The sequence below is a fragment of the Notolepis coatsorum genome, assembly GCF_963971535.1.
Source record: "Notolepis coatsorum genome assembly, chromosome: 11".
NCBI lineage: Eukaryota > Metazoa > Chordata > Actinopteri > Aulopiformes > Paralepididae > Notolepis > Notolepis coatsorum.
The window spans coordinates 111,770,298-111,790,909 of NC_140175.1; the positions used below are offsets into that span (position 1 = coordinate 111,770,298).

Sequence of the window (20,612 nt, forward strand, 5' to 3'; positions counted from 1 at the left end):
ACAAATTTACAATAATTCAATCATTTCTAATCTTTACTGTAGGGAGATGACCAATGCTCTCAACTGCAAATATATCCCTCCCTGCAGGAATGTCCTCAGTAACACACTGATGTTATCACAGAGCTTAAAGATGTGCCAAAGTTAGCCTTTACATCGGATGGGTGGACCAGCTTAACTCAGGACCACTACTACTAAATAAAATAAAAAGTCCCAAAATAGTTAATTTATCTGACTGCTTGTATTAATTGATAAAAAAGTAGCCATGTGCAGTAATATAGTTATATAAAAGAATAATAAAGCAATGTCGATTCTGTTCCTAATCATTTTTTTGCTAAAGCAAAAAGAACCGATAAGAGTAGCGACAAAGTACCGAACCGTTAAGCAGTATCAATAAGAGTAGTAGTATCGATAAAATACTAACGATACCCATCCCTAGCCCCAGGACAGTTCAGTATGTTCTTCCTGTGCCCCAGGACAGTTCAGTCAGTATGTTCTCCCTGTGCCCCAGGACAGTTCAGTGTTGCCCCAGGACAGTTCAGTCATTATGTTCTCCCTGTGTCCCAGGACAGTTCAGTCAGTATGTTCTTCCTGTGTCCCAGGACAGTTCAGTCAGTATGTTCTTCTTGTGCCCCAGGACAGTTCAGTCAGTATGTTCTCCCTGTGTCCCAGGACAGTTCAGTCAGTATGTTCTTCCTGTGCCCCAGGACAGTTCAGTCAGTATGTTCTTCCTGTGTCCCAGGACAGTTCAGTGTTGCCCCAGGACAGTTCAGTCAGTATGTTCTCCCTGTGTCCCAGGACAGTTCAGTCAGTATGTTCTTCCTGTGTCCCAGGACAGTTCAGTGTTGCCCCAGGACAGTTCAGTCAGTATGTTCTCCCTGTGTCCCAGGACAGTTCAGTCAGTATGTTCTTCCTGTGCCCCAGGACAGTTCAGTCAGTATGTTCTTCCTGTGTCCCAGGACAGTTCAGTGTTGCCCCAGGACAGTTCAGTCAGTATGTTCTCCCTGTGTCCCAGGACAGTTCAGTCAGTATGTTCTTCCTGTGTCCCAGGACAGTTCAGTGTTGCCCCAGGACAGTTCAGTCAGTATGTTCTCCCTGTGTCCCAGGACAGTTCAGTCAGTATGTTCTTCCTGTGCCCCAGGACAGTTCATGTTCTTCCTGTGCCCCAGGACAGTTCAGTCAGTATGTTCTTCCTGTGCCCCAGGACAGTTCAGTGTTGCCCCAGGACAGTTCTTCTATCCCAGTTAAAATCAGATTGGAGGCTGCTCTCTCCCATTAGGAGTGGTAGTACGTGTTCACAAATACTGACCTAACTGTCCTGGGGCACAGGAAGATCATATGTGAATTCTTAAGATGGGTGACATTCCCAAGTAACATAAACATAGTTTGACTAGGAGGCATAGGGCGACGTAAATAAGCATGTCACTGTGGCCAAGCTAAATAATTAATGTGTCAACATGGACACATTTACATGTTGTCTGGCATTTTACAAATGACTGCCGCACTCATTATCACCATAGCTGACCTACTCAAATTCCCCCTCAACCAGAACACTTCTCCTGTGATAAGACACCTGAAAGCACCCCAAAACTATAAACATTGAAGCTCTGGATAATGTTCTGAGGACCAGGCCTGCTTTTAGAACAGCAACAGGTAGGGCTGCCGCGGTTACCGCGGTGTCGCCATCACAATTTATAATAATAATTATAGTTGTGTATAGCCTATTTTCTTCACGCCATGTGTTCGAAAGTTTCCACTCGCCATCTACACATAACGTTGGGGATTAAACTGTTGGCCATCTAATGTAACGATAGGGCTGAGTGAGCAGTTTAACTCTTGATTAAGCCCCATGTAATAACCGGATCCATCACTAGCTTTAGCTGGTGTTAATTCGCTGGCCACTGGGTTGAACAAATGATTCCATGACGTTATTATCTGTTATGCAGATGGATAGGACAGTCAATTAATTCCTAGTTGGTTATTGAACCAAGCGTTTGGTTAACGTTAGCTACCGCGAGTCGCGACCAGCAGTTTCAAGAACAGCCAGCTGTTTTCAACAAATATTCCTGCTGCAAAGTCATCCTCTTTAATGACACTGGAATAAAGATAGACATTTAACATTAGACTAGAGGCTATAAAGAATAGACTACTACAGAAAAAAATTCATTCGAAAAGTTTATTTAGGGACCAATTATTTGAACATTACATTTTTGGTATTGCGGTTACCGCGGCGGTTTGAAAGGCTTCACTAATTTGTGCGGTAAGGAAAAAATCAATAGCGCAGCAGCCCTAGCAACAGGTCTGGGATCAGGTCCTGCTGATCGGTCAGAATTATTCTCATGGTCTGGTGGTTACCTAAAAAAAGGTCACAGGTTGAAACACTGCACCAGGCAACGTGTCAATCCCTGTCAAAGTGTCCTTGAGCAAGGCACTGACTGAATACCAGTCTGCTCTGGGGACACTGTGCTCAAGCCCTCTGGAATGTCTACATGTATTAGCCTCATACCAAGAAATACATTCCTAACTCCACTCATATCTCACTACTAGTGTTACTCTGCAGCATTCTGGTTTTAAAAAAGGAGATTTACAAGCTGCCCGAGAAGTCTCATCTGTAAAGCATCTGGTGGCGACCTGTACATTCTCACAGCGGCCCTGAGGTCTCTGGCGTCAGCGTGGAGGTGGACCAGAGGAATGTGCCGTGTGATGATTACTGGAGCAGCCGCCCAGAGAACAGTTTGTCCGGAGAGCCAGTGTGCAGTCTGCTGCCGTGACTCAAAACAGTCTCGCTGCTGATGCAGTTACACTAGCAGTAGTCCACAGCCAATGAAATGCTGGCATTCCAATGTGGCCAGGACTGCCAATAACACTCTTCTGCACCCCCACACCACTCGCACCCAGCCAAGAAGGGCTCGTCTAACCACCCCCAGGCATAAAAAAAATAGTTTGTTTCCTGTTGGTTGTCCGTTAAGGCATGGTAATTAGGGAATTTATTAGGGAATTTATTTTATTTTTTTATTTTATTCTTTCCCACGGCAACTATGGATAGGGAATTTCTTTATTTAATTAAAATGTTCACAACAACATGGATGCATGTACTCTGCCAGCATGTTTAATATCCATAATACTAAAGGTTTGACTAAGATTTCTATGAAACTTTATTAAAAAAAAGGCTTTTTTTTTTAAACTCATAAAATATATTGGGTTGCACCTAAATTGGCAGTCGGTCGGCAACCGGAAACAAACAATATTTTTTGTTATGCCCCACCCAACCAAGAATCTCTCCGGTCATAATGTCCGGTGAAAATAATTCCCTCTAAGCACAATTTGATTATTTGAATATTAAAATAGGCTAAAATTAAATAGCCTATGCGATGAACGAAACAATCATTACATTTGTTTCATCGTTGCTTCACCAAGCAGGTCTGTCTAATAATTAGAGTTGTTCCGATACCGATACCAGTATCGGAAATGCCGCCGATACTGCCTAAAATGCTGGTATCGGTATCGGCGAGTACACGTAAATTCTAGCCTCCGATCCCATGATGTAATTTATCTCCTGCCGAGTCCTGCGGAGAGTGAGGATTATAAAATGAACATGTTTTAAAGTGTGATGCTGTGTCATTTTAACAGCAGATACACTTTCTTAAATTCCATTGTCCCCGACAGTGCGGTGTGACGGGGAGCTCGGACGGGAATCGGGATGTGTTTGGCTGGTGTTATGATAGCATTAGCTGGTAAGATAGCTAGTTGGAACAACATCCGCTTTAACGTTACATCAAATCAGATGATCGCCTGTCCTTTCTCCAGGACCTAACACTGTCCGTGACCGTCTATCAACAATAATGCACCCACGGTGAATTGTATTTAAGTTAAGTAGCTACGGACTAGCGTTAGCTGACTATTACTAACGTTATCAAATGTCAATGCGGGAAGACGAGCTAGGTCAGTTAGCTTAGCTTGATAACGTTACCGTGTCTAAAGTTGGTGCTATTCATTATCCAGCAATAATGGCTGCAGACCTGCAAGCAAAGTACAGCAAGTGCCAAAGGATAAGAGTCTGAGGCGGAGTTTCAAAAGAGAATGTTGAATATTTATTTTGCATCAAAAATCACAACATGAACGTTCTATCTGCCACTAGCTTACAGACTGAATAGGGTATATCTGCAGAGCCACTGAGTAGCGAGTGCAACACCGTTTAATGTCCGTGTGGATCATTGGAGTAGGGTATATCTGCAGTGCTGCAGCCCATACTCATTGATTAATGATACTAATACAAATCTATACAATCACCTGTTGTTGAATAAATACCATACGTTCTAGTTATTACTAAAAAACAGTATAACAGTATCTGTAAAAAAAATTAAATAAAGTATAATTTATATATATATATATATTTTTTTTTGTATGCACTGGTATCGGATAAATATCGGTATCGGCCGATACCCAAATCGGATCGGAAAGGGAAAAATGGTATCGGAACATCTCAGACAACGCTGTGTCAGCGCGAGCTTGCTGCTGCTAGATTTGCGAAAAGCATGCAGCTGCAGACCCACAGAATCCCCCAGCTTTGCCGGCACAGTGCAGTACTCCAATTCAGCCATTGGCAATTCAACTGTTGGGTGGGGGGCGCTGCTGAGCGGTCCCCCGACCGGACCTGAAAACACTGCTGCTCTGTGGGTCTGCAGCTGGATGCTTCTCGCAAATCTAGCAGCAGCAAGCTCGCGCTGACAACAGCGATGTCATTATTAGACCGGCTGCTTGGTGAAGCAACGATGAAACAAATGTAATGATTGTTTCGTTCATCGCATAGGCTATTTAATTTTAGCCTATTTTAATACAATTCAAATAATCAAATTGTGCTTAGAGGGAATTATTTTCACCGGACATTATGACCAGCACCAAGTCGTTGGGAGGTGGAGATATACATCACGCAAACCCATGATAATGTTGCCGTCTCTCTCTGCCAAATTTCTCAGTTCTTCGCTTGATGAACATTGTTACTCAGCTGATAGAGTTGTGCTCTTCCTGATGGCTTGTCGTACAGAACTTGTAAGTCGCTTTGGATAAAAGCGTCAGCTAAATGACTAAATGTAAATGTAAATGTGATATAATTAATACAAATGTCCAATATAACGGAATTCGTTAGCTCATAAAAATGTGATTATAACAGACTGCTGTTTATTAATGTCGGGCAGACTGCCCACCGACACCTCAAGTCGGCAGCAGCACGAAGTCTCGAGGGACTCATTTTATTTGGAATATATTAATGACTGTATATATGCAAAAGTAGCCTAGTTTTAAGTTAAAATATTATAAATGCCTTGAGGATGTCATTCTTTATATAGGCCTATCAATTGTTTTTAAGCTCAATAAACTCTGACCGGAATTGATCCCATTTGTCCGGTAGATTTAGGGCTGGGCGATATGGAAAAAAATCATATCGCGATAACGATATGATAATGTTATCATATTTCTCGATATTGATAATTATCGAAATTGTTATAAGTATATTTATTAAAAAAAAAATAAACAGATGTATGTTTATTTTGCAGCAATTCTTTGTCATTGCCGCCATCTTTAGTGTTACATCCCCTCACACTCCAGTTCTCAGGCTGCAGCTGGTTTAAAAGCTAAAGTAAACCAGCTTCTCTGCTGGCTGTGGCTCCAGGGGAGTTGAACAGTTCTGGCTCTGCTAGTTTCTTTTCGATCTTTTGGCGCTTTTTTGGTGGACAAACCACAGCACATGTGCACCGTGACTCATGACTGGAGACTAGCTCTGCTAGCACACATAGCCTACTGTGTACAGACGGTTTCAAACTGTATTTTAAATTAGAAAGCAAACAAAATAAATGGACAAGAGAAAAATAAATCTCAATTTGGTCAGTATTGTCATTGTCATTTGGACAAGCAAAGCCATTACTTTAAGTTGCAGGCAAGAAAGACAAGTCTGTCCACTGTCTCTGGTTTTAAAACTGCCCTGTTGCAGGTCAAACAAAAAAATATATATATATTAAAAAAAAAAATATATATATATATATTTTATTTCGATATCGATTATTAAAATATATCGCAATATTTATCGTTATCGTTATATCGCCCAGCCCTACTCAGACCTGCAAAAAAAAATCTAACGGAAACCCTGACCCCCACGCAGCCATGAAGGGCCCGTCTAACCACCCCCAACCAGCCATGGAGGGCCTGTCTAACCACCCCCAACCAGCCATGGAGGGCCTGTCTAACCACCCCCAACCAGCCATGGAGGGCCTGTCTAAACACCCCCAACCAGCCATGGAGGGCCCCTCTAACCACCCCCACCCAGCTCTGGAGGGCCTGTCTAACCACCCCCACCCAGCTCTGGAGGGCCCCTCTAACCACCCCCACCCAGCTCTGGAGGGCCTGTCTAACCACCCCCACCCAGCTCTGGAAGGCCCCTCTAACCACCCCCACCCAGCTCTGGAGGGCCCCTCTAACCACCCCCACGCAGCTCTGGAGGGCCCGTCTAACCACCAACCAGCCATGGAGGGCCTGTCTAACCACCCCCACGCAGCTCTGGAGGGCCCGTCTAACCACCAACCAGCCATGGAGGGCCTGTCTAACCACCCCCACGCAGCTCTGGAGGGCCTGTCTAACCACCCCCACGCAGCCATGGAGGGCCTGTCTAACCACCCCCACGCAGCTCTGGAGGGCCCCTCTAACCACCCCCACGCAGCTCTGGAGGGCCCCTCTAACCACCCCCACCCAGCTCTGGAGGGCCTGTCTAACCACCCCCACGCAGCTCTGGAGGGCCTGTCTAACCACCCCCACCCAGCCATGGAGGTCCTGTCTAACCACCCCCACGCAGCCATGGAGGGTCTAACCGTCTAACCCAGGGCTGTACAGTGCGAGATATATGTCGCACGTGCTACAGCAACATCGGTCTGTGCGATGAATGGATTTACTTCAGTAGCACTGGTGTGATAGGCATTCGGTTCAATCGATACTCTTATTTTGAAAATCATGTGGCGGGTCTCATTTCTGCCCAAGCGCAGCTCCAGCCATAATAACTATGGCTCCGGCAGCTAGCAACGCTCAGTTCATTTCGATACTCTTATTTTGAAAATCCTGTGTGTCGTAACTAATATACACTCGGCTCACAACACAGCAGGACTCGTCTCAGTAGCAGCAGTAGCGTCTGGAACACGCACATTGCAACATAGCAAGGCTAGTGTGCCTATTTCGCCACTCAAAACAAATCCCTGCCGTTTTATTCCGCAACGGGTCAAATGCATAGAACATACTTTGCAATCCTCTCCATTCCTTTATGACCACGTCGTGTTTAAGACCAGAATTAACGTTACGTTAGCATAAGCTAACAACAAGCTAAAACCCTGTTCAGAGCGACAGAGAACAGCAGAGTGGGGAGGGGGGGCATTCTCCCTCTGTGTGTGTGCGCGTTTGAAAAGATCAGATGAAGTCAGACGAGTATATTATATTGATACTAAATGTACCGAGGGTGGACAGATAATGTTGATATTTAAACATAAAAAATACAATACATAATAAATGTATTCATGATCATCATGAAACATAAAACAATTGCAGGAACGGTTTGGGAGAGGAAGGGGTTTTAGGTTGCGTGTTCCAAAACAAATTTACTTAAAGTTTAAAGCTCAATATATCAAAACGTGGCACTTTATAGTGAACAGGAGGTCTATTTGTATTAAAAACAATAAATAGTTTATTTAAATGTCTGGAAGAGCTTTTTTGAGTTGATCTAAATGTTACCGATTGTGTTAAATGGGCTTATGATATCATCTCATATCGATTGCAGGCACCTGCATTGTATCGTATCGTTGTCCAAAGAATCAATATCGTATCGTGATGAAACTGGTGATTCCCACCCCTAGTAGAGTCCATACACCCAACACCAAATCCCATAATTCCTTACATGTAACGTGTCTGGCTGTGTGACGTCAACTTGTCAGCATGAAAATGACAGCCAAACATGGCACTGCAACTAAATAACACAAATACAATAGGCACATTTGTGACTGTTACAAATATAACAAGATTTTGGCCTGTGCTACAAAACGATCAACCTCTGTAGCACCAGTGCTATGTGCAAAAAAAGTTTACGTACAGCCCTGGTCTAACCACCCCCACCCAGCCATGGAGGGCCCGTCTAACCACCCCCACCCAGCCATGGAGGGCCCGTCTAACCACCCCCACCCAGCCATGGAGGGCCTGTCTAACCACCCCCACCCAGCCATGGAGGGCCTGTCTAACCACCCCCACCCAGCCATGGAGGGCCCGTCTAACCACCCCCACGCAGCCATGGAGGGCCTGTCTAACCACCCCCACGCAGCCATGGAGGGCCTGTCTAACCACCCCCACCCAGCCATGGAGGGCCTGTCTACGTCCAATGGATTGTTTTTAAAATACCATCAGCCCCTGGATACAGTGGCTCTTAATGGACAGTGTGAAGATGCAAGCATACTCTACCTTGGGTTAATTGTATAATCCTTCTATGACACGGGGCGGTGAGAGGCCAAGTGTGGCCACATATCCGGGATAATCCCAGGGGATAATCCCAGGCTAATTGAGCCTACAGACTAGGGACTTGTTAGGAATCAGTTATAAACTAGGAATCAGTTATAGACTAGGAGTAAAGTTATAGACTAGGGGCCTGTCAGGAATCAGTTAGACTACGAGTCTAAGTCCGTCTTGGGTTTAGTTAAGCGTTAGCTGGTCTTGGGTGTAGAGTTAGTTGGTCTTGGGTATAGAGGTAGATGTTCTTGGGTTTAGTTTAGCTCGTCTTGGGTTTAATGAGTTGGTCTTGGACGTAGGTAGATGTTCTTGGGTTTAGTTAGTTTGTCTTGGGTTTAGTTTAGCTCGAATTGGGTTTAATGAGTTGGTCTTGGGTTTAGTTTAGCTCGTCTTGGGTTTAATGAGTTGGTCTTGGACGTAGGTAGATGTTCTTGGGTTTAGTTAGTTTGTCTTGGGTTTAGTTTAGCTCGAATTGGGTTTAATGAGTTGGTCTTGGGTTTAGTTTAGCTCGTCTTGGGTTTAATGAGTTGGTCTTAGACGTAGGGTTAGTTGGTACGGGTGTTTGTTGGGGAGTCTATGGTTCCCAGTATGTCCACACTGTACACCAATATGAAATATCTGATCCCAGTCTGTCCCGAGTCTACATTCTTCGAAGCACAAAAAGAGTCACCAAGAGTTAAATCGTTGATTGAAGGGTTGGGGAGAGGGGTCAGGTAAGTGTTAATGTGATATGGATTAAAGACATTTGAAAGGCTGAGCCATCAATTTGCCACGAGGGAGGGAGGGAGGTGTTGCTACTCAGGACTGTGGGCTCTGCTACTGCAAGTCATCTCCTATGTGTGTGTGTTCTCCTATGTGTGTGTGTGTGTGTGTGTGTGTGTGTGTTCTCCTATACACACACATCAGTGAGATGTGGCGGTCCTCTGGCCTGAAGCCTTGGTTAAAGACCCAGGCCAGCTGACTCCATCAGCCCTGTAGGTATAAGAACACAAGGAGCAGAAGTTGCTCATTTAATAAGAGTTTCTCCACCAGGAATGGTATAAAAACATCAACAAAAACACAGCTAAGTACAAAGCAGTGAGGCAATAAAACATCTAGGCCATTTTAAACCCCCTCCTTCCTCCTGTGTGCCTCCTCCATGTGGGGAAAAAGGCAGACACTGACGTCAAGAATAAAGTCTCATTTGTGCCGCTGCCGGCCGCGCCTGTTGTGAACATTCACTCACTCCGGCTCCCGACCCACACAAACCCACAGCCCAGAACACGTGCTCAACACAAACGGGCCCAGTCTGGCTGAGGCTGGAATAAGGGTGGGCAGCATCCGGCCCGTCTGGGAGGAGGGTTATTTCAGTCTGTGGCCGGGAGGACAGGGATACTCACTCGGAGCGCCAGTGTACATGATGGAGAACAGGTTGATGCCCATGGTGATGGCATAGAAGACCGGTAGGGCCCGCAGACCGTTGGGCACCGGATCTTTCTGCAAGAAGAACGAGACATGGTTACTAACTAACACAACCAGATCTCACCCTTTCTACAAGACCAGGAGACATGGTTACTAACTAACACAACCAGCTCTCACCCTTTCTACAAGACCAGGAGACATGATACTAACTAACACAACCAGCTCTCTCCCTTTCTACAAGACCAGGAGACATGATACTAACTAACACAACCAGCTCTCACCCTTTCTACCAGAACAGGAGACATGATACTAACTAACACAACCAGCTCTCTCCCTTTCTACAAGAACAGGAGACATGATACTAACTAACACAACCAGCTCTCACCCTTTCTACAAGACCAGGAGACATGGTTACTAACTAACACAACCAGCTCTCACCCTTTCTACAAGACCAGGAGACATGATACTAACTAACACAACCAGCTCTCTCCCTTTCTACAAGAACAGGAGACATGATACTAACTAACACAACCAGCTCTCACCCTTTCTACAAGACCAGGAGACATGATACTAACTAACACAACCAGCTAGTGATGCACCGATGTGAAAATTGTGGCCGATACCGATAACCGATAAGTCCGATATTAATATTGCTGTTCTGGCCGATACCGATATTTACCGATGTCGATATCTCTGTATAGAAAACACTTTTTTATGATAATCAAATAAAGAGCTATTTTCCAAAACGCATATTTTTTTTACTTTTGTAACTTATTTTCAGAAATGACTGATATTTTGAAACTATTTAAGGCCAAAACATGCAAGAAAAAAAAAGATTTTTTTTTAATAATAAATATCGGCCCCATCTTGATATCGGACCGATACCGATGTGTAAAAAAACGGCCATATCGGCCGATATTATATCGGCGGCCGATATATCGTGCATCACTACAACCAGCTCTCACCCTTTCTACAAGAAGAACAAGCCATGATACCAACTAACACAACCAGCTCTCACCCTTTCTACAAGAAGAACAAGCCATGATACACCAACTAACACAACCAGCTCTCACCCTTTCTACAAGAACAGGAGACATGATACTAACTAACACAACCAGCTCTCACCCTTTCTACAAGAAGAACAAGCCATGATACCAACTAACACAACCAGCTCTCACCCTTTCTACAAGAACAGGAGACATGATACTAACTAACACAACCAGCTCTCACCCTTTCTACAAGAAGAACAAGCCATGATACCAACTAACACAACCAGCTCTCACCCTTTCTACAAGAACAGGAGACATGATACTAACTAACACAACCAGCTCTCACCCTTTCTACAAGAAGAACAAGCCATGATACCAACTAACACAACCAGCTCTCACCCTTTCTACAAGAACAGGAGACATGATACTAACTAACACAACCAGCTCTCACCCTTTCTACAAGAAGAACAAGCCATGATACCAACTAACACAACCAGCTCTCACCCTTTCTACAAGAACAGGAGACATGATACTAACTAACACAACCAGCTCTCACCCTTTCTACAAGAAGAACGAGACATGATACTAACTAACACAACCAGCTCTCACCCCTTCTACGAGAGGAAATATTAACGTTGTGGCTCGACGCTATGCACCGAAATAACAAAACTACCCGCAACTGCATTGGGCCGAGTGCGTACGGGTCTGTTTTTGATGCCGGGCATGAGTCACCAAAACCAAAACCACCAGACGGCTCAGTAAACAGACAACAGTGAGTGAGGGGAAAGTGTAGATGAGCAAACAGGCAGCTCAAGACTCTGTATCTAGAGGCATATATTAGCCCTTGAAGTCTGAAAAACATCTTTGACACGAGATTAATGGGCTAGCTATACAGTGTTCTGCTTATAGACGCATTATGTATTCCCTTTGAGGATATCCACACCCGCTAGCACCTTTTTCACAAAGTTCCGCTAGAGGTAACTACCACAGCCCTCAGTTATATAGACAGTCTGGTTAAACTACCACAGCCCTTAGTTATATAGACCGTCTGGTTAAACTACCACAGCCCTCAGTTATATAGACCGTCTGGTTAAACTACCACAGCTAGTGATGCACCGATGTGAAAATTGTGGCCGATACCGATAACCGATATTAATATTGCTGTTCTGGCCGATACCGATATTTACCGATGTCGATATCTCTGTATAGAAAACACTTTTTTATGATAATCAAATAAAGAGCTATTTTCCAAAACGCATATTTTTTTTTACTTTTGTAACTTATTTTCAGAAATGACTGATATTTTGAAACTATTTAAGGCCAAAACATGTAAAAAAAAAAAAAAAAAAAAAAAAAATGTATTTATTTTTTATAAATATCGGCCCTATCTTGATATCGGACCGATACCGATGTGTAAAAAAACGGCCATATCGGCCGATATTATATCGGCGGCCGATATATCGTGCATCACTAACCACAGCCCTTAGTTATATAGACCGTCTGGTTAAACTACCACAGCCCTTAGTTATACAGACCGTCTGGTTAAACTACCACAGCCCTTAGTTATATAGACCGTCTGGTTAAACTACCACAGCCCTTAGTTATATAGACCGTCTGGTTAAACTACCACAGCCCTCAGTTATACAGACCGTCTCTGGTTAAACTACCACAGCCCTCAGTTATATAGACCGTCTGGTTAAACTACCACAGCCCTCAGTTATATAGACCGTCTGGTTAAACTACCACAGCCCTTAGTTATATAGACCGTCTGGTTAAACTACCACAGCCCTTAGTTATATAGACCGTCTGGTTAAACTACCACAGCCCTTAGTTATATAGACCGTCTGGTTAAACTACCACAGCCCTTAGTTATATAGACCGTCTGGTTAAACTACCACAGCCCTTAGTTATATAGACCGTCTGGTTAAACTACCACAGCCCTTAGTTATATAGACCGTCTGGTTAAACTACCACAGCCCTCAGTTATATAGACCGTCTGGTTAAACTACCACAGCCCTCAGTTATATAGACCGTCTGGTTAAACTACCACAGCCCTTAGTTATATAGACCGTCTGGTTAAACTACCACAGCCCTTAGTTAGTTATATAGACCGTCTGGTTAAACTACCACAGCCCTTAGTTATATAGACCGTCTGGTTAAACTACCACAGCCCTTAGTTATATAGACCGTCTGGTTAAACTACCACAGCCCTTAGTTATATAGACCGTCTGGTTAAACTACCACAGCCCTTAGTTATATAGACCGTCTGGTTAAACTACCACAGCCCTTAGTTATACAGACCGTCTGGTTAAACTACCACAACCCTTAGTTATATAGACCGTCTGGTTAAACTACCACAGCCCTTAGTTATACAGACCGTCTGGTTAAACTACCACAACCCTTAGTTATATAGACCGTCTCTGGTTAAACTACCACAGCCCTTAGTTATATAGACCGTCTGGTTAAACTACCACAGCCCTTAGTTATATAGACCGTCTGGTTAAACTACCACAGCCCTTATTTATATAGACCGTCTGGTTAAACTACCACAGCCCTTAGTTATATAGACCGTCTGGTTAAACTACCACAGCCCTTAGTTATATAGACCATCTCTGGTTAAACTACCACAGCCCTTAGTTATATAGACCATCTCTGGTTAAACTACCACAGCCCTTAGTTATATAGACCGTCTGGTTAAACTACCACAGCCCTTAGTTATATAGACCGTCTGGTTAAACTACCACAGCCCTTAGTTATATAGACCGTCTGGTTAAACTACCACAGCCCTTAGTTATATAGACCGTCTGGTTAAACTACCACAGCCCTTAGTTATACAGACCGTCTGGTTAAACTACCACAACCCTTAGTTATACAGACCGTCTGGTTAAACTACCACAGCCCTTAGTTATATAGACCGTCTGGTTAAACTACCACATCCCTTAGTTATATAGACCGTCTGGTTAAACTACCACAGCCCTTAGTTATACAGACCGTCTCTGGTTAAACTACCACAGCCCTTAGTTATATAGACCGTCTGGTTAAACTACCACAGCCCTTAGTTATATAGACCGTCTGGTTAAACTACCACAGCCCTTAGTTATATAGACCGTCTGGTTAAACTACCACAGCCCTTAGTTATATAGACCGTCTGGTTAAACTACCACAGCCCTTAGTTATATAGACCGTCTGGTTAAACTACCACAGCCCTTAGTTATATAGACCGTCTGGTTAAACTACCACAGCCCTTAGTTATATAGACCGTCTGGTTAAACTACCACAGCCCTTAGTTATATAGACTGTCTGGTTAAACTACCACAACCCTTAGTTATATAGACCGTCTGGTTAAACTACCACAGCCCTTAGTTATATAGACCGTCTGGTTAAACTACCACAGCCCTTAGTTATATAGACCGTCTGGTTAAACTACCACAGCCCTTAGTTATATAGACCGTCTGGTTAAACTACCACAGCCCTTAGTTATATAGACCGTCTGGTTAAACTACCACAGCCCTTAGTTATATAGACCGTCTGGTTAAACTACCACAGCCCTTAGTTATATAGACCGTCTGGTTAAACTACCACAGCCCATAGTTATATAGACCGTCTCCACTCCACAGCTCCATGCTCCTTACCTTGTGCAAGATGAACGTGCGAACAATGTAGAAGACAACTCCCGACATTATCCCAGACAGGAGAGGAGACAGGAACCAAGAAGCCACTACACAGGAAACAAACATTAAGATGGGTTTATTTATAAAAAAGCTGTATATGCGTTGATTCAGTTGGGCACCACATACTTATGTGAATCTGGGTGTTCTACTCTAGCATACCTGAAAAACAAATACAGAAACAGACTAAATGCTCAGCATGACCTCAGAATAGCACTTTCAAAAACCAAGCCCAGAATAGATCTGCTAGTTGAAAACTTCAACCAGCCACATACCTCTCATTAGATTTCATTGTGCCATAGATGAAATATTATACCCCTTCTAACATGATGTCAGGTCGGTAGAATTTTTAAATAAGTCAGTACAAATGAATCAGAATGTTGCTCAATGTTGAGGTTTAAGGTTGAGGGACGGAGGGAGGGGGTAAGAAATAGTTGAAAAAGGGGTGAGAAATAGAAAGGATAGTAGAACATGTTTGTTCATTTAAAAGTGTTACAAAATTGTATGTACATGTTATGAGGTGGTGAGCAACTTAACATTACACTCTTATTATTGCTGTGATGTACTTTTATAATTAAATAAATACATTTCATATTCATGGTTTGTTGTGTTCTTTATCAGTAGTTTATAAATGTTATGGCAATTCATTTTTTTTATATATATGATGATGATGCACACACACCTTTACAGTGTTTTGTTTACCAGTAGGATGTTATAACATTGCAGATAATAATAAATTATCTTCTCACAGTAGTGCGTGTATTTTTGGCTAAAGTGGATAGAAAACACAGTAGGCCTACTGTGCAAAAGTCTTAGGCACCCAAGAGTTTTTATATAAATTGTCTTGGATGTTAAATTTGTTCCTGTATTAGTGTATCAGTAGACTACTCTTTTAGATTTTTAGAAACTTTTAATACAATCATTTTTGAAAGCATCTTCATGGTTTAATGCAGACATATGTTGCAGGGACTATTTTAATAATCATGTTGGCGTGACTGTATGCTTCAAAGGGTCAAATCAAGCATTTTTAAGTGCTTTAGAAGAAATGTCAAAATATCGTGAATCGTGACATAGGCATAGCCAAAAAATATCGTGATGTCATATAGAGGCAATATCGCCCAGGCCTAGGTTTACATAGGGTTAATGGACGGCACGGAAGTGGTCACTTCCCGGAAGGGGCGGAATGTGTTGTCTTTTATTTTTACTGTGCATTTGGTATTTATTAGTTATGTTTTGATATTCTGTATTTATTATTTCTAATAGTCTTGTCATTATTATAATTATTATTGTTGTTTGAGAACTGTCCTGTGTATTATTGTTATCACTGTGTTATGTTGTGTTGTTAACACATTGTCCACCATGCATTGTACCCATCCTTGGGCCCAGTCTGCCAGTGCTGTAACCCTATGGAGATGTTTACCTTCTTTGCAGGGCTATAACTTTTTTTTATTATTATCTTTTTCCCCCTCCTTTTTCCGATTTTTCTCCCATCCCACTGTTAGTCGTTAGGCCAATTCCCAACCCCCTTCCTGGTTGTTGCGCACTTTCCCCTACTGTTGGTCCGAGAGGCCGGAGACTGTCACATGCTTTCCTCCGACGCATGTGCAGCCAGCCGGCAGCCAGCCTGGCCGCGCAGATTCTCACCGGGAGAGTGTAACGTGTGGGAGGTCACACTACCTCTCTCCAGATCCTACCCTTGCTGAGCAGGCGACCCACAACGCCCAGGACCCACCCACGGCTCCCCTCCCCCTAACTCAGCCAAACGAGTTAGTATAGCGATCAGCCCGAGCCAAGGCAATGCTGACTCTCCGGGAGTCGAGACCGCAGCCTCTTGCATTGGTGACAAGCACAATCTCCGCTACGCCACCTGACCGCCCCAGGGCTATAACTTTTTAAATATTATAGCTATATCGACATTACTACGGCCCATTCAACATCTGGTATCTATCGTTCCGGATGTGGGAACGTTATATTTTTTCATTCATACATTGTTGCGTTAATACCGTCGTGAATATAAGTATGTTTAAGGTTTTCTGCAGTAATTCCTAAAACGCGAGTTATAGGCCCGACGCATATGAGAGATTATCGATTGCCGTTTCTTTCCTATACTCTAAATTAAAAAATTCAAATGTATATGATCGGTATACATTATGCTTCATCATGCGTGAAGGAAAGGGGGGGGGGGGGGTCGTTTATAATTCCTTGATAGTCAGTAGCGTCTTTTTTTTACTATGGGTTGATACGTTGATCAGATAGATTGCCGTGAAATGAATAAACAATCGGGCTGAAAATAACATTCGTTTCCTCTTACCGTTCGCCGATGAGACTGGAGGAAAAATATTCCAATTATTTGACGTCGATCTGCTAGATCCATTTCCCGTTTGTATGACGCAATAAACGCCGAAATCATATTGATTATTGCGTTTAGAAAGCGATCCCAATGCACAAGATATTACTGCCGGAGGAATTTCCTCGATGCACCGAGTGCCACTTCCGGTTTGGCTTGGAGTGTAACTCGCCCGACATCCACCAGGCGGCGGTATTGAGGCGTTGCAATATCAGACAGGGTCCAGCTGCAGCAGCGGAGGGAGGCTGGATGAATTATGAATGCCATGGCAAAAAAAAATTATATTGATCCCAAAAACGAGTTAACTCGTTTCAGGCGCACAACGCATGGCGGGCAATAACGAGTATACTGGTTTTAGGCGTCCAATGTGTTAAAATAAGGTATTTGGCAAGACAAAACTTCACCCAGACTAGCAGCTCGACATTTACCACTGAAATATTCTTTACTCGTAACCAGTACTGCTGCTAACCAGAACCCTTAAGCCATTCCAGATAGGCTGAGGTCAAGAGGTCGTTGGTGACTCACCGATATACAGCAGTTTAACCCAATGGACCCCCTGATGTCCTCGGGCCACCAGAGAGAAGCCGATGGTCGCTCCCACAATGCAGTGCGTTCCAGAGATGGGGAGTTTGAGGAAGGAGGCCACCAGCTGCCACACAGCCGAGCCTGAGAGACCGGGTGCTCACACTTAGCCTCACATTCAACTCACAATGTTTACATGACTATTTCTGTGGTGTAATGAATGTTACCAACTTTAACCTCCGACATTATAAACTTGTTATGAATGTTCTATGACATTATAAACTTGTTATGAATGTTCCATGACATTATAAACTGGTTATGAATGCTCTGACATTGTAAATGTGTTATGAATGCTCTATGACATTCTAAACTTGTTATGAATGCTCCGACAGTAAACTTGTTATGAATGCTGACACTATAAACGTGTTATGAATGCTCTATGACACTATAAACGTGTTATGAATGCTCTATGACACTATAAACTTGTTATGAATGCTCTATGACACTATAAACTTGTTATGAATGCTGACACTATAAACTTGTTATGAATGCTCTATGACACTATAAACTTGTTATGAATTCTCTATGACACTATAAACGTGTTATGAATGCTCCATGACACTATAAACGTGTTATGAATGCTCTATGACACTATAAACTTGTTATGAATGCTCTGACACTAAACTTGTTATGAATGCTCTATGACACTATAAACTTGTTATGAATGCTCTGACACTAAACTTGTTATGAATGCTCTATGACACTATAAACTTGTTATGAATGCTCTGACACTAAACTTGTTATGAATGCTCTACGACACTATAAACTTGTTATGAATGCTCTATGACACTATAAACTTGTTATGAATGCTCTATGACACTATAAACTTGTTATGAATGCTCTATGACACTATAAACTTGTTATGAATGCTCTATGACACTAAACGTGTTATGAATGCTGACACTATAAACTTGTTATGAATGCTGACACTATAAACATGTTATGAATGCCGACACTATAAACTTGTTAAGAATGCTCTATGACACTATAAACTTGTTATGAATGCTGACACTATAAACGTGTTATGAATGCCGACACTATAAACATGTTATGAATGCTCTATGACACTATAAACGTGTTATGAATGCTGACACTATAAACTTGTTATGAATGCTGACACTATAAACATGTTATGAATGCTGACACCATAAACTTGTTAAGAATGCTCTATGACACTATAAACTTGTTAAGAATGCTCTATGACACTATAAACTTGTTATGAATGCTGACACTATAAACTTGTTATGAATGCCGACACTATAAACATGTTATGAATGCTCTATGACACTATAAACTTGTTATGAATGCTCTATGACACTATAAACTTGTTATGAATGCTCTATGACACTATAAACGTGTTATGAATGCTGACACTATAAACTTGTTATGAATGCTGACACTATAAACATGTTATGAATGCTGACACTATAAACATGTTATGAATGCTCTATGACACTATAAACATGTTATGAATGCTCTATGACACTATAAACTTGTTATGAATGCTCTATGACACTATAAACGTGTTATGAATGCTTTACTGTGGCACACAGTCCCATGTCACTGTACAATTTCTTTATATATATATATACACATACACACACACACGATGATAGAAGTGAGGCGTGGGTACTGACCGACCATGGCGCTGACGGACCCGGCCATCAGGATGTGCTCAGATCCATTGTACATGCCCACGTCTATGATGCCCGTCCGGATGGTCTCGCTCACCTTGGCGCCCAGCAGCACGGAGCCCACCGTCTCGAACACGGTGGCCAGGATGCAGGCCTGGCGCAGGGTGACCACGCCGGAGCCCACCGCCGTGCCGAAGGAGTTGGCCACGTCGTTGGCGCCCACGGAGAAGGCCAGTATGAAGGCGACGATGAAGCCAACGATGAGGAGCCACATGTAGTCGGTCAGCGGCCCCTGCTTGGTGATCAGCCCCACCGTGACCGCCACGGTCAGCGTGGCCAGAGTCGTCGTAGAAACCATTGTGTGCGATTATGTGATATTATATATATATATATATGGTCACTTAATACTTCACTGTTCTAGATTAACAAAAGCAGCGGAGTTATCAGTAACTGAACTGAGTAACTGTTTATGAAGCTAGTGTGTCTATAGGAACAGCGCTGTGATGAGTTAAGGCAAGGAAGAGGTTGTCCAGGCGTATCGCTATCCTAGAACTCTACTGCTTCTGTCGCAGATTCTCAGGCTCTGAGCGATCAGACAGACTGACTGGACACCCATTGTGCAACACGAAAGGCAGGTGGGTACATCCTAGAAAACGAGAGAAGGGAAAAAAAACAAGAAAATAAACTATGTTACACATTCAGACCAGTCAACCTTCTCTCTCTCCGCCGTTAGATCAACAGAGACACCAGCAGCAGGCAGCGTGTTCAATCAACAAACAAGACAGCAGTAGAGATAACACTCAGCCCATGGGATATAAGGCAGGGTTCTTTAGGCTAATAAAGACATTAAGTAAGAACATTACTACACTAACAAATGATCTAGTCTCAGAATGGAGACCCCTAGCTGCGCTGCCTCGAACATTGACGGGAAGCCATTTTAGGGAAATGTTGCAGGACGAAGTCGGCAGACGCAATGCTTTACTAGTTTACTGTAAGTCAAAACACTGGTTTACTTCTCTATATTTCAGCGCCGGCCGCTGCTAGTCGTTGACAAACAAGTGTCCCCACCAGGCTGAGACGATGACCATTATTATCACAGGAGCAGTAACAACTCAAACACGTGTCGCAGCGTCACTCATTCATAGATTCCTGGCCAGAGCCGTGAGCGGCTACACAAAACCATTAACCCTTTCACTGCCACACGACAGCCGGTTAACCCTTTCACTGCCACACGACAGCCGGTTAACCCTTTACTAATCACACAACCGCCGGCGACCAATGTCGGTTGTGTGATAGTAAAGGGTTAACCTTCCGTCAGTGACAGTGAAAGGGTTAACCAGCTGTCGTGTGGCAGTGAAAGGGTCAACAGGAAAACTAGCCAGCATTAGTCTTTGATCAGCGCCGTGACGCTTCATATCGAATACCGGCGTCATGGCGATAATACGGTATTGCGGTGTATGAAAAGGGT

At 43.3% G+C, this 20,612-nt stretch overlaps 1 protein-coding gene across 1 annotated transcript in view; it reads right to left on the reverse strand.

The window, feature by feature from the left end:
- Positions 1 to 20,612, reverse strand: part of slc20a1b (solute carrier family 20 member 1b) — a 47,912-nt gene that overhangs the window by 25,921 nt on the left and 1,379 nt on the right. The window contains exons 2-5 of the mRNA XM_084325245.1: positions 19,148 to 19,790; positions 17,454 to 17,594; positions 14,546 to 14,631; positions 9,903 to 9,999 (exon numbers count right to left, since the gene is read on the reverse strand). Coding sequence (XP_084181371.1) covers positions 9,903 to 9,999; positions 14,546 to 14,631; positions 17,454 to 17,594; positions 19,148 to 19,502 — 679 coding nt within the window. The 5' untranslated portion in view covers positions 19,503 to 19,790. The remainder of the gene's footprint in view (positions 1 to 9,902; positions 10,000 to 14,545; positions 14,632 to 17,453; positions 17,595 to 19,147; positions 19,791 to 20,612) is intronic.